The following is a 13,184-nucleotide window of genomic DNA, read 5'->3' as shown; positions in this document are numbered from 1 at the left end:
TTCTTTTACTACTGGTATTGCTTATTAAATGTACTTTAATAAATAAGGCAGGTAGTCTTTATTCCTATCACTAAGATGAGTAGCATTATCTGAGCGCTAATAGACTGCTAACCAACCATGATTTTTTTTTTTTTTTTCCTTCTAGGAAGGAGCCAAGGAGGCGTTATACAAGAGGAATCTTGTGGGGAACGAGGTGTGTACAATGTGTGTGGTGTGGTTTTTTTTGTTTTTTTTTAACTACTGGATTTACGCTCCTTAAGACCCGTTCACACTGGGGCGATCCGACTTGCCGGGGCGACCTCACAAGTCGCGGCGCGCAGCTCGCTCGGAGCGGCCGGCACGGACTTCATAACATTGAAGTCAATGCAGGTTGCTCCAGGTCGCCCCAAAGAACCCCCGGACCCTTTTTCTAAGTCGGAGCGACTTGTGTCGCTCCTATTAGAACGGGTCCACAGCTTCTCTATGGCAGGCGACCTGTCAGGCGACCAGTCGCCCCAGTGTGAACGGGGTCTAATGGCTAGGCCATTTTTTGTGATACGGCACTGCGTTACTTTCACTGACAACTGCACAGTCATGCAAGACTGTACCCAAATAAAATGTGTCCTTTTTTCTCACAAATAGAGCTTTCTTTTGGTGGTATTTGATAACCTCTGCGGCTTTTATTTTTTTGCGCTAAAAAAAAAAAAAAGGGGCTGACAATTTTGAAACAAAAAAAACAATACTTTTTACTTTCTGCTATAAAACATATCCAATTAAAAAAATGTAAAAAATCAAATTTCTTCATCAATTTAACCACTTAACGCAAACTGACGTATCCCTACGTCGGCTGACTTTACGTGGTTGTACCGGGATGATGCCTCTAGAGTATATTAACAATGAAGAATATCTAGAAACCAGTTTGGAATGTTTTTTTATATAGCAAAGCTATGTTCTGGAGTTTAGCCCTTAACATGAAAAATGATTTAAGGGTCCCAGAGGAAAACAGCTGATGAACATATTTGAGCCGAACGTTCTACTTCAGGAAGCTTAGCGAGCTCTGCCAAACCCTCATTGAACCACAGAGGAGTACTCAGAGATTGCGTAAGGGAAGAACTTGCATCTTTCGGTTACAATGTATGAGTTTTATTGCTAGCAGCACATCTTTGTTTTGCAGTAACGTTTGTATTAACCACAATGCACTGTACAGCAGCATAATTTCATTAGCGTGTTGCAGTGCCATTCAGAATCAATGCAATAAGGCAAAAGGTCCTACCTTGCAGTACACCCCAGGGCACTGTGGTGTGTTGTAGTGCGCTGTGTGGCTAAAAACGGGTCAGATACGGTGAGGTTTTAGGTGCATTGGCATTCCATTCACTTCTGTCCCTGTTCATCTTTGCGGATCGCTCTGTCCATTTGGATGACTCATTCATTGATTAAATGAGGCCCTCATTCTTTATAGCCTCTAAAATGTGAATTTTGCAATTACTGTTAGTGCGCTTAATAGGTATCATGGCTCGTAACACTCAGGCGTATAAAACGCTGCGTTCAGATCTGTACTGTGTACTCTTTTATATGGATCTGCACAGAGCAGTCTTGCAGGCTATGTGCCCATGTACACAGGTGCATTGTGGTCAGTATTCCCCCATAGCATTGAGCTGCATAAGCATAAACTAGGAAATTTTGCATCGTGGTCAGATTTTATTGTGTAAACGCTTACCTTGCCCTGAATGAGTCATTCACTAGGTGGAACAGGCACAAAGACACACATATGTCTGTATGGAGTTGTAATGCACTATAGACTATTTTTTATGAAGAATCTTGGTGCCAGCTTTCTACCAGCAAGGTCTAAATTTCTACACCCGTGTGCATGATCCCTAACTCAACAAAAATGCAGTTAGATATGAAATGTGCAGCACATTCAAGGCGACCTAAGAATAATTTTGAACATCCAGTGCTCTAAGAGAAAAAGTGGGGAAGAAAAAAATCCGCCTAAAGATGTAATAAAAAGACTGGTAACTTGATACAAGAAACATTAAAAGCTGTGATTTCTGCTAAGGGTCCTTGCACACAATTCAGGTGTATTTACACCAGATATTCCTGGCAAAACAATGTGGCTATAGTGCATAAATGCGTATATATTGTTGTGCGTTTTGGTATAAAATTTGACTATTGTTAATTTATTACTAAAAGGCGATGTCTGAACTATCAATAGAATTATGACGCAGTGCCTCCAGCCGATTACGGCAAATAGTTTAATAACTAAGAAAAACCCAATCAATTTTGTTCAGACCTCCAATAATATACCACAACAATTTTCCTGAGCCCTTGGCGCTTACGGTGAATTCTTACCAATATATAAATATCTCCCAATTAAATCAATAAATATAATTTATTAAGATACGAGTATAATTATATATTTACATACAAAACTAAATTTACTGGTGATTAATATTCCACACACAATATCAAAATACGTTGCACAGATACAATGTGATTAGAATTAAATTTTTTTTTTAAACCAGACACAGAATTAAATATAACCCGATAAAAGTAAAATTAACTGTGAATTAAAATATTAAAAACAAAATGCCTGACCACTCTTAAGGCAGTTTCTCACTTTCCGCGGCCGTAGGAAAGAAAGGAACTTATCTTAAAGAGTCACACCCTATTATACCCAACACACTTAAATTTAGCCTTAACTCTAGACAAACACTTGAAATTCATAAAATCAATTGATTCAGTGAAAAGAAAAATTAACATATAGAGTTGCTCTACCCAATGTAAATGACCATATATGTATAATTTCAGACAATGTCATACACTTCCTATTATCTTGGGAGTAAATGGTTTAAATTATTAAGTCTATCTCTCACCACTCCTTCCAAGGAAAATGTTCAAAGTAAAGTAGTTCGTCTCTCAGCAGGAGATCAGCCAATGGGCAGTGGTCAAAATGGCAGCAGTCTTTTCCTGTGTCCTTCCTTAGGCGTGTTTTTTAGGATTTTTTTTTTTTTCAGAGTCCCTTGTTTTTCCCGGGGTCCTTATTTATATGATCAGAAACTATTGATTGAAATGACCACTCCCCAACCAATATTGACTGTTTCTTCAGTGGTGGTTTTCAGAAGTGGGCAGTGACTGGTCGATTGTCACCTGCCCATTGGTTAACAGTTAGTTGCATCATTGCAAATGGGATTGTCCTATAATGTGATGTGGGAGTTGCTATAAACCATATATGAATTATATTTTTGGGGATTTGGTGATTTCTGCTTTTTATAACATTTCAATATTTTGATTCAAGATTATGTTTTCTGCTGGTAGTGTCATTATTAATAGCTGTATTCATTTCCTGTAGGAATAATTCCATAATCCTTGTGTAATATTCTTTAAGTACAAGAGATTTATAGGGATATCTCATGCTAGTGTAGTTTATATCATCATTGAACATTATTTGTGATTTGGTGGGTGAGCCATCTCTATTGATGAATTATTCTTGTGAAACACTATCCCCTACATATAACAACAAAGTTCAATATATGGTGATAACTGGATACGCACACACACATGCACATACACACACAGATATATTAATACACGTGCGTGTACACACATACCCATACATGTACACACACATATCCACACACGCACATGTACATATGTACCATACACATATACATGCATATACCTACACACCTACACGCACATATATACATACATGTGTATACATATATATATATATATATATATATATATAAACATATCTACATACACAGATGTACACATCCTAGTCACCATTTTGTTGAAGAGGCTTATGTTTTCAGCTGAGTCAATACTATTGCGTCTTAAGAAGAGTTAGTTTTCACCCTAGAACAATGGGGACCGTCTATTGCTTTGTTTCTTCTGTTGAATAAGTTTCTTCTTCAAACTTTGATTTTCAGGTTTTTATCACCTTTCTTTGTACAAAACCTTGAGAATTGGGGACGTTTTTGTATGGCCAATTGTCTCTGACTAATTACACAAACCTGTCTGAATTTGCACTGTTGAAGGTTTGGTCAATACTATTGTGTGTGTGTGGCCAGTTTTTTTTTTTTTTTTTTTTTTTTTTTTACAGAGGTTGATGTGTCAGGCTGAGGTCAGTGTAAGTGTCGCAAGTATATTTCATCATTTAATATTTTCATATATCGATAACCTGACATATCCCCCTTTTTGATTTGCATGTATGTCAGCATCATACAGGGAAATCAACTAATAGGCAGGTTATGGATCATTATGGTACATTCCACTGACGAGTCTGTATTGCTTTCGAGTGTAGGGCGTACTATTCCTTGATTTCAGGGGATATGCTGAGGTTTAAAACATTTTCCGGTGTAGGTCCTTGGATCCACACTTGTGCAAACTTTTTGGGTGATGATTCGTTTGTCAGTCAAGATGAATCCGGGTGCTTCTTGGACAAGTATTCCCGATGAAGGTCCTGGTCGGGCGATGAGGCCGGCCTGGCCTGGTAGACATATCCACAGCAGGATACCCAGGATGCTCCACATAGCAGGACTCCAGGACATTCTCGTGGGAAGGTCTCTCCTTCGGGATATCTGGTCCTCCTTCCTTGAGTGATCGCTGGCAGACAGGTTTCTGGTTTGATACATCAGATCATCATCAGGGCTTCCTGCTAGGGTCTGGTCGCTAGCACTTCCGATTACCAGTTTGGCTGTCATCTGGGGCATCATTATATACACTATAGTAGGTAAATAAACAGTTTTAGTATCAGATACATATATATAAAAATAGCCCTGTAAAGCAAAATGTGGATTCACCCTAATTCTTTTTCTGCCCTTATGATCTTTCCATAATCCAAGAGGAGTGCGTGGTTCAGTCTCCCAACAGCTGTAATTGTGATTTGGGATGGCAAGCACGCAATTGATTTATATGCACCCATCTCTCACTGATTTCACCATTCCGAGGGATGTGCAATTTATATGCTACGGGGGAAATCTTATCAGCTATGTTAAACGGACCTTTCCAAGATGGAAGGAATTTCCGTTCCTTGACCTGGTCTCTCGCAAAATTGTATAGGTAGACTTTGTCCCCAATCTCGTACTCCTTCTTGGTGGTTTTAAGGTCATAGTAGGTCTTAGCGCCAACTGCGGCTCTTTCAATGTTTCGCTGGGCAAAGGCAAAAGCATACTGTAAATGTTTTCGCAGATCCTCTATGTATTGGTGTGTTGTGGTGGCATTGACCAAATTGTGATCTGTAGTGCGGTACAATAAGTGCTGGGGCAATACCATCTGCCTTCCGGTCATGAGTTCGAAAGGGGACATTTTTGTGACCGTACTCGGAGTTGCCCTTAAGGCCATCAAGACTAGGGGAAGTTTGACATCCCAGTCTTTGCCTGTCTCCTTAACAAATTTCTTTAGGATGTTGACAATTGTCTGATTGTACCGTTCTACTCCACCACTAGAGGAGGGCCGATATGCGATATGCAATTTCCTTTTCACGCCCAATATTTTCCACAGTTTGGTCATCACTTCACTAGTGAAATGTGAACCCCTATCAGATTCTATCCTCTGGGGTAGACCAAACCGTGAAAAAATGTGATTAATTAATAAGGCAGCGCATGTATCAGAGCTATTGTTTGGCGCTGGAATACATTCAACATACTTGGTAAATAAACATGTAACGGTTAACATATACCGATTCCCTCGTGAAGATTTAGTGACAGGTCCAATGAAGTCCATTTGAAGGTCTGACCAAGGCATACAGATCCCCCTTTTCTGAAGGGGGGCCCGATGGGTTGGTGAAGCCGGTTGAAATTGGGGACATATTAAACAGCCTTGGCAGTATGCCTTCACATCACGCAGCATATGAGGCCAGTAGGCATAATCCCGAAGGATCTCATAGGTGATCTTCTCCCCACGATGCCCGGAAGTGGGAGCGTCATGGGCGTGTTGCAACATTAACCCTCTAAATTTAAGTGGAACTACCCATTGTTGGATACCCCCTTTTGATGTGCGTATCAACAATCCCTGATGCAATGCAAACTGGGATTTGGACTTCATTAAAATGCGTAAATCCTCTTTACCGGTACCATCCCCTTGGCTAATGGGATTTTGGTCAGAATTTTCTAAGTGTCTATAAAATAAGCCAATTATTGGGTCTTCTTTTTGAGCTGTAATTAAATCTTCACTGGGGGCATCATGACTCCATTGTAACACATTTGCATCTTTGCTCACCCCGGCTTGTTGTCTAGTTACAGCTTCTAACTGTACTGCCCCCAAAAATTTATCAATATCTAGTGATTCACCTGTTATGGCCCCTTCTTTGGCCAGGGAATCAGCCAGATCATTACCTTCCTTCTCGGCACCTAGGACTTTAGAGTGGCCCTTGGTCTTCTTAAAATACAAGGTGATGTCATTTTCCCTTACCAGCTGGTCTATTTGGCAAAATAACCTACCATGTTTAACGGGTTTTTGGTTGCTTTTTAGCATGTGGTTCCTTTTCCACCTAGGAAGATATTCAACAAAACTGTTCCTAACATAATTGGAATCGGTGATGATGGAAAATTCTTTTAGGTTATATTCTATGGCCATCTCGACAGCTTTTAGAATGGCAGCGAGTTCAGCAACTTGGCTGCTTTTGGATCCAAGCTTGTATCCCACAGAGGTTGGGGCTACACCTTGGGTCCATACAATCCCGATACCTGCCACTAGTTGGAGCTGTTCTCCATCCTTATGATGATAGGCGCAACCATCTACATATACACACGGCAACCGTTTACAGTACTCTTCATCATAAACTTTATAGGGAGACAACAGTTGTTCTTCCAAAAAGTCAGCGTCCGGGTCTCCCTTACTGGGATTGGTGGCTGAACAGTCATGGAGCTCAGCAAGGCCCTGGGCTACTGGACTTTTCTTGTTCTGTTTATAACGAACTTCCGGAGGCCATCCTTGCAAGGACAAAGTCCAAGCAGTGATGCGGCTATTAGACACATTTCCATCCCTGATACGTTCACTTTGTAAATACTGTAAAGGTTGGTGTGCGGTCTCAACAATAATTCTTTCACCTTGAATATAACTGCGGAAATTCTGTAATGCCCACACCGTGGATAATAAAGCCTTTTCGCAGTCTGTAAACTTCATCTCTACTGGGGACAATGTTTTGCTAGCGTAAGCAATAACCTTACTGACATTCTCTTGTTTCTGGTAAAGAACAGAACTCATACTTACCTGCGTGTACCCTGTCTCAAGATAAAAGGGTTTACCTCCTTCTGGATATGCAAGGCAAGGAGCCTGGGTCAGACGAACCTTCATTTCCTTTACAGCGTCTTCCTGTTCCTTACCCCACGACCATCCAATGTCTATCTTTAGCAGATGAAGAAGCGGTTTGCTTATTTCGGCGTAGTTGTCAATGAACTTACGGGAATAGTTTACCATCCCTAGAAACGATCTCAACTCTTTCAGATTAGTAGGGACCTTACAGTTTAGCACAGCCTCAACCTTTTTCTTTTGGGGATTTAGACCTTCCGAAGTAACTTCATGGCCTAAGAAATTTACACGTGTGCGACACCACTGGGCTTTTTGTAGAGACAATTTCGCCCCGGCTGATCTTAACTGGCCTAGGACATGTCGCAGTTCTGTAAGGTGTTTGGTCATGTCAGTACTCTTGATTAGGATGTCATCAACATACGCCAGTGTTCCTCGCTCTAGGGCATCTGGCATAGCCTTATGCATAAACACAGCGAATTCATGGCCAGAATTGATAAACCCAAAAGGCATACGAACCCAACAGAACTGCTGATTCCCAAAACTGAAAGCTAGTTTATACTGGTCTTCTTCACTGACTTTAATGGTCCAGTAACCTTGGGCACAATCAAGGGCTGTGAATACCTGGGACCCTTGGAGTTGGGCAAGACACTGGTCTATGTATGGTACAGGCCATCCTGACATGTAAACACGCTTGTTTAGTTGTCGGAGGTCAGCGCACAAGCGCCACTGTCCATTGGGTTTCAAAACACCCAGGATGGGGTGATTATAGGAGCTGTGGATGGGCCTAATTATACCCCGTTCATTTAACTTCCTAATAATCTCGGCTAGAGACTCATAGGAGGCCAAAGGAAGTCTATATTGTTTGACGAACACTGGTGGGGCCTTTGGGTCAGTCTGGATTCTGGCGAAGTGGAGTTCGGTACTCCCACAATCGTAAGAATCCTTGGCAAAGATCTCCTGGAATTCAAAGAGGAGTTCGCGGAGCAATTGTCGCTCGAGATCATTGGAGCATGCATCTGCTAGTGCTATTATCTCTTCAACTATCTCTTTGAATCCAGGAAAGCTTTCAGGCTGCCCTATCTCATATGCCTCTTCAAGTCTGGTGGTTAAATCACTAGGTGTATATCGGGCACTTTCCTCCCATTCATGTCCTTTGGGGCACTCTTGTTCTTTAATCGGTTGATCAAAGACAAGGGATGTCTCTTCAATTTTACAGGTACCATCCTTAGAATCAAAGGGATAAATGGACTCAATGGTGAACATACCTTCGGGTAAAGAATTGAACGATTGTTCAACTAATTGCTCCTCAGATAAATATTCCTCAGGTATGAGTCCAATCACTTGGTTAGTGACTCCAAATGTGTAATACCCCGTTTCTACCGCAAGACCGATAATGGTGTCCTTGGGTAGGCTAAGGTCCTGATTTGAGAGGTTGTGTATGTAGATGTATATAGGGGATTGATGCGTGTTGATCAGAGGCGTGTGGGTAATTTTTAGTCCTTCCCTCTGCATTCTCTGGGACAGGCATACTAGTGCATCTGACCCTTTTAATCTTTGTCCCCTTTTTATTTTTACGGGGAGTAGAAAATTATTTCTGCCTTTGGGCACGATAATTTCTTGGGCTACCTGAACCTCAACAGCATAAGGCATCTGCTGTTGGAATTTCAGGGCTAAATTTACATCCTGGTATCCCTCAGGGTCCCCCTTTAGTCGACTCCATAAACAGTCATTGATTAAGTCGACTTGAGTGGCAAACCGATGCAGTAAGTCGTTGCCGATATATATTTGGTTTTGGGGATTGTCCAAGACTATGAACACGTGAGTGGTTGTCTTATTACCTATGGTAATGTTTAACAGGCATCTAGCAATGGAATTATAATCCTCCGAATCATCAATGGCGTCTGAAATCCAATGACGTTGAGGAGTGGATAAATGGATCATTTCTATCTCAGTCATATGTTTTAAGAGCCCATGGCTCACAAAGCTATGCTCTTGCTTTAAATCAAGTTTGGCATATTTTGACCTACTAAGACCATTTATCTGGATAGGGATAAATAGATCACTGCTAACCCTTTCCACTCCTGTTAGGAACTGAGCGTGGTTTCCCCCTTTCCTAATTTTATTCTCCTGATGGAAAGACATGGTCAGTACATTATCTAGGAGGGAGATCTCTTTTATTTTATCACAGGGGATTTTAAACACATGGTCATCTCCTCCCACTTCAAGGCTTTTGTGGTCAGGTTGGATGACTGTTACATCAGGTAATTGACTATTTCTGAAATGAACTTCCAGGGAGCCAGGCCTTTCTTCCACCAGGTGGCAGTGTTGCCGGGAATGGGGAGTCTGAAGTCTCTCATATTTAATTGGTGTATTGACTTGGGACCACAATACCTTGTTCACACAATCAACAATAGTGTTGAGCCTTTTAAGAAGGTCTATTCCAATGATCATGTGATGGTGTGGGAGAGTGGCAATAATAACAGGGTGCCTAAGTTCCTTATTACCTAATTTAAGTTTAAGCCAGGCAGTACCTCTAACTTCTAGTGGTTCTCCACCTACCCCTACCAGGGAACAATCAAAGCTCCTAAGTTTTGGTTTCTTGGGCATTGAGTTTGTTACTCGATTAAAATGTTCCTCTGACAGGATTGTGGCTTGGGACCCAGTGTCAATTAGGCCTAAAATTGGGTGATCACTGGCATCCTGTATTTTCACCGTAGTGAAATATCTCCCATCAGATTCGTTCAACTCACACATGAAATTGGCATGGTTGAAGATCTGGGAACCTGTCAATAATTTACAATCAGCATTGATCTCACCACACGTCACAGATTCTGTGCGCTTATTATTCCTTCTGGTTTGCCTGTTGGACTTCCTCAAGACGGAAGCGCAATGAGTGGGGTGCGCTCCGTCAGACTGGTCATTTATGACTATCCCCAATGGCTCGGCTAGGTTAGAGGGGTTAAGCGAACACTGCAAGGCAGGAGGGGAATTAACAACCAACATTTGATCCTCCCTGGCCCTATGACTATGTTTCTCAATTGTGGGCACATCAGGGGTAGAGCATGCGCCCCCTTTTGCTGCATACAGTGTTATCCCCTCTGGGCCTATCGGGGGGAGGTCTATGCATTCTGTGACCCTTGGTTGGTCACAGGAGTTGCCCCTAAAAAAGATGGGTTGTTAGATTGGGTGTTCATGAATTGTGTCATTTGTCCGACCATTTGATTCACCTGCTCCTCAATTTGTCCTATACGTTGGTTGAGGGTATTTTGGTACGTTGCCCTATTTTGTCTGACCCTATTACGTTCCGGATGGGACTGGGTAGATGTCTCAGACTCATAACCACTCCTCAGGCCCCGATGCTGGGAACTCTCTCTCGGAGGTCCCCGTATTTCTCCTTGACCTTGGGGAACTTGGGGAACTGCACCAATCCGGGGTGCTCCCTCTCGTTCCTGGTCAGGAGGCGACCTATGGTCATTGTGGTTCTCAATAATATTAGGGTTTCTCATGAAGTTTGGGTCCTGGTTAAAGTTGGGGTTTCTGCCAAATCTGTTGTATCTACGGAAGTTGGGGTTTCTTTGGAATCTGGGATACCCATGGAAATTGGGGTCTCTGTGAAAGTTGGAGTATCTCTTAAAATTGGAGTTTCTGTCAAAGGGGGGGTACCTATTAAAATCGGGATCCCTATTGAAATTGGAGTCTCGATTGAAATCAGGTTGGAACCCCTGGGAATATTCCCTCTTGCCCTTTCTGTGTTGTGGACCCCTTTCACTTTCACTACTGTACCCACGTGGCCTCTGTCTGTTCCCCACCGCTGGCTGGGGTCGTGGTGCGACTCCGGGAGGTCTAATGGGCCTTCCATCTCGGACTGCCTCTGCATAAGATTTTCTCTCTGTCTGTGCACCCGAAGGTTGAGGGGGCATGGTAGTGGCCGCTACTATTTTAGGGTTCTGCTGGGCCTCTCTTTTTACCCCACTTTCACTGGACTGTTGGATTGAGAAAAGGTAGTCACTCTCCCTTACTAACCAATCCAGGGAGCGTCCTTTCCTAAAGTCTTGTGCAAGACCTAATTTTATATAAGCAGGTAATGCTTCATAAAATAAGGTCTTGAATTCAGACTGATCAGGATTGGGATCCTTTTCAGCCAGAAAATAGGCATTTTTCAGTAATGCCAGAAACTCTGTAGGGCTCTGATTATGACCACATTTTAGATTATAGGCCGCAGCCTTGGCAGACGTTGTAGTTTTATATGGTCCAAACTCCATTTGACACCTATGTTTAACCTCCTTCCACGACTGACCATACAGGGTTTTTAACGAATCAAAGAATTGTCTGTTTTTACTTTCAAATACCCAAGGTAGCAAATCAATTTTTGTACGATCGTCCTCAATGCCTAAGATTTCTAAGGTACGTTCGTATGTTCCTAGATGGTCAGTGATGGCGGGGGATCCTTTCTTAGAAAAGACAGGAACAGTTTCTTTTAAAAATCGGATGATTTTGGGGGTGTCATATCTTTTAAAAAGGACCCTGGGCCTCCTTTCCTGTTTATATGAAGCCCTATCCATTTCCTCATCTGTATACTCTGGGGAGTACCTTTGAAGCCTAGGGGGTGACCCATATTCAGACTCTGATTGGCTATACCTTACCTGTCTCTCCCGCTGATATGGAGATCCCCCTCTTTTTATTTCCTGTTCACGATTATCACCCAGATGCATTAATTCGTGATTTATCATGGATGTTAAATCCCCTATCCGTTTCTCCAATACTTTCTGCTCTGATCTTAGAATCTCAATTTCTGCGTTGTTTGTTTCATCCTCAGTAATAGAGTTATGTTTCTTAGGGGTTTCTTTTTCTTGTCTATAAGATTCTATTTCTTGTTTAAGTGTTTGATATTTTTCTTTTAGCTTCCTAAATTGGACACGGGTTTCCTCATATAGGGTTTTACTATTTTGAACCTGGATAAGTAATTCCTCCTCAATTCCCTTAGATTGGTTAATTCTAGTCTCAGCCCATTGGAGTTTTTCTAAAAGGGATCCTATGTCTTGGTTTTTGTTTATCAAGAGGGAGCGGGTTTCCAATAATTCTTTCTTTAAGGCGGGCATTTGTGTGATAAATTCATTACACAAAAACCACAGAGTAGGCCATGTTTTCATAATGAGACGATCTTGGACCTTCGTGTCCTTCTCATTAGCATAGGCCCTTATAAGTTGGTAAACCCGGCCGCCTTCAATAAACAAATTATCAGTTAAACTCTGAGCTTGCTCTTTTTCATCCTTGACATACTTGTCTAAACTGCATCCTATGTTTAATCTTCTACGAAGGTGTTCAACTATTCCATAATCAACAAATTTATGTAATGTTTCTCGATTTTTATCAGTATCTTTAGCGGGGGTAGTGGCCATTGTTGGGATGGTTTCACCTTCCTGGCTGTGCCTAGATGGACTTGATTCACTGTGATTTCCTGCCATGCTAGGACAATAGATATTTTTGACAATGTATGTGGAGATACAATCACCAGTATGTTTTGTTATATGGTAAGATTTCCTTATAAGCGATCTCAGCACGTGCCTCCAATTAATATGTTGTGCGTTTTGGTATAAAATTTGACTATTGTTAATTTATTACTAAAAGGCGATGTCTGAACTATCAATAGAATTATGACGCAGTGCCTCCAGCCGATTACGGCAAATAGTTTAATAACTAAGAAAAACCCAATCAATTTTGTTCAGACCTCCAATAATATACCACAACAATTTTCCTGAGCCCTTGGCGCTTACGGTGAATTCTTACCAATATATAAATATCTCCCAATTAAATCAATAAATATAATTTATTAAGATACGAGTATAATTATATATTTACATACAAAACTAAATTTACTGGTGATTAATATTCCACACACAATATCAAAATACGTTGCACAGATACAATGTGATTAGAATTAAATTTTTTTT

At 41.4% G+C, this 13,184-nt stretch overlaps 1 protein-coding gene across 2 annotated transcripts in view; it reads left to right on the top strand.

Moving 5' to 3' along the window:
* CC2D1A (coiled-coil and C2 domain containing 1A) overlaps positions 1 to 13,184 on the top strand; it is a 153,548-nt gene that overhangs the window by 125,510 nt on the left and 14,854 nt on the right. For both annotated transcript variants that reach the window (XM_082254838.1, XM_082254837.1), the window contains exon 28: positions 146 to 193. In XM_082254838.1, coding sequence (XP_082110964.1) covers positions 146 to 193 — 48 coding nt within the window. The remainder of the gene's footprint in view (positions 1 to 145; positions 194 to 13,184) is intronic.

This window comes from Pelophylax lessonae (assembly GCF_965119305.1).
Source record: "Pelophylax lessonae genome assembly, chromosome: 4".
NCBI classification, from domain to species: Eukaryota; Metazoa; Chordata; class Amphibia; order Anura; family Ranidae; genus Pelophylax; species Pelophylax lessonae.
Note: the sequence above shows the minus strand (reverse complement) of the source record. Positions and strands in the feature narration are given on the sequence as shown.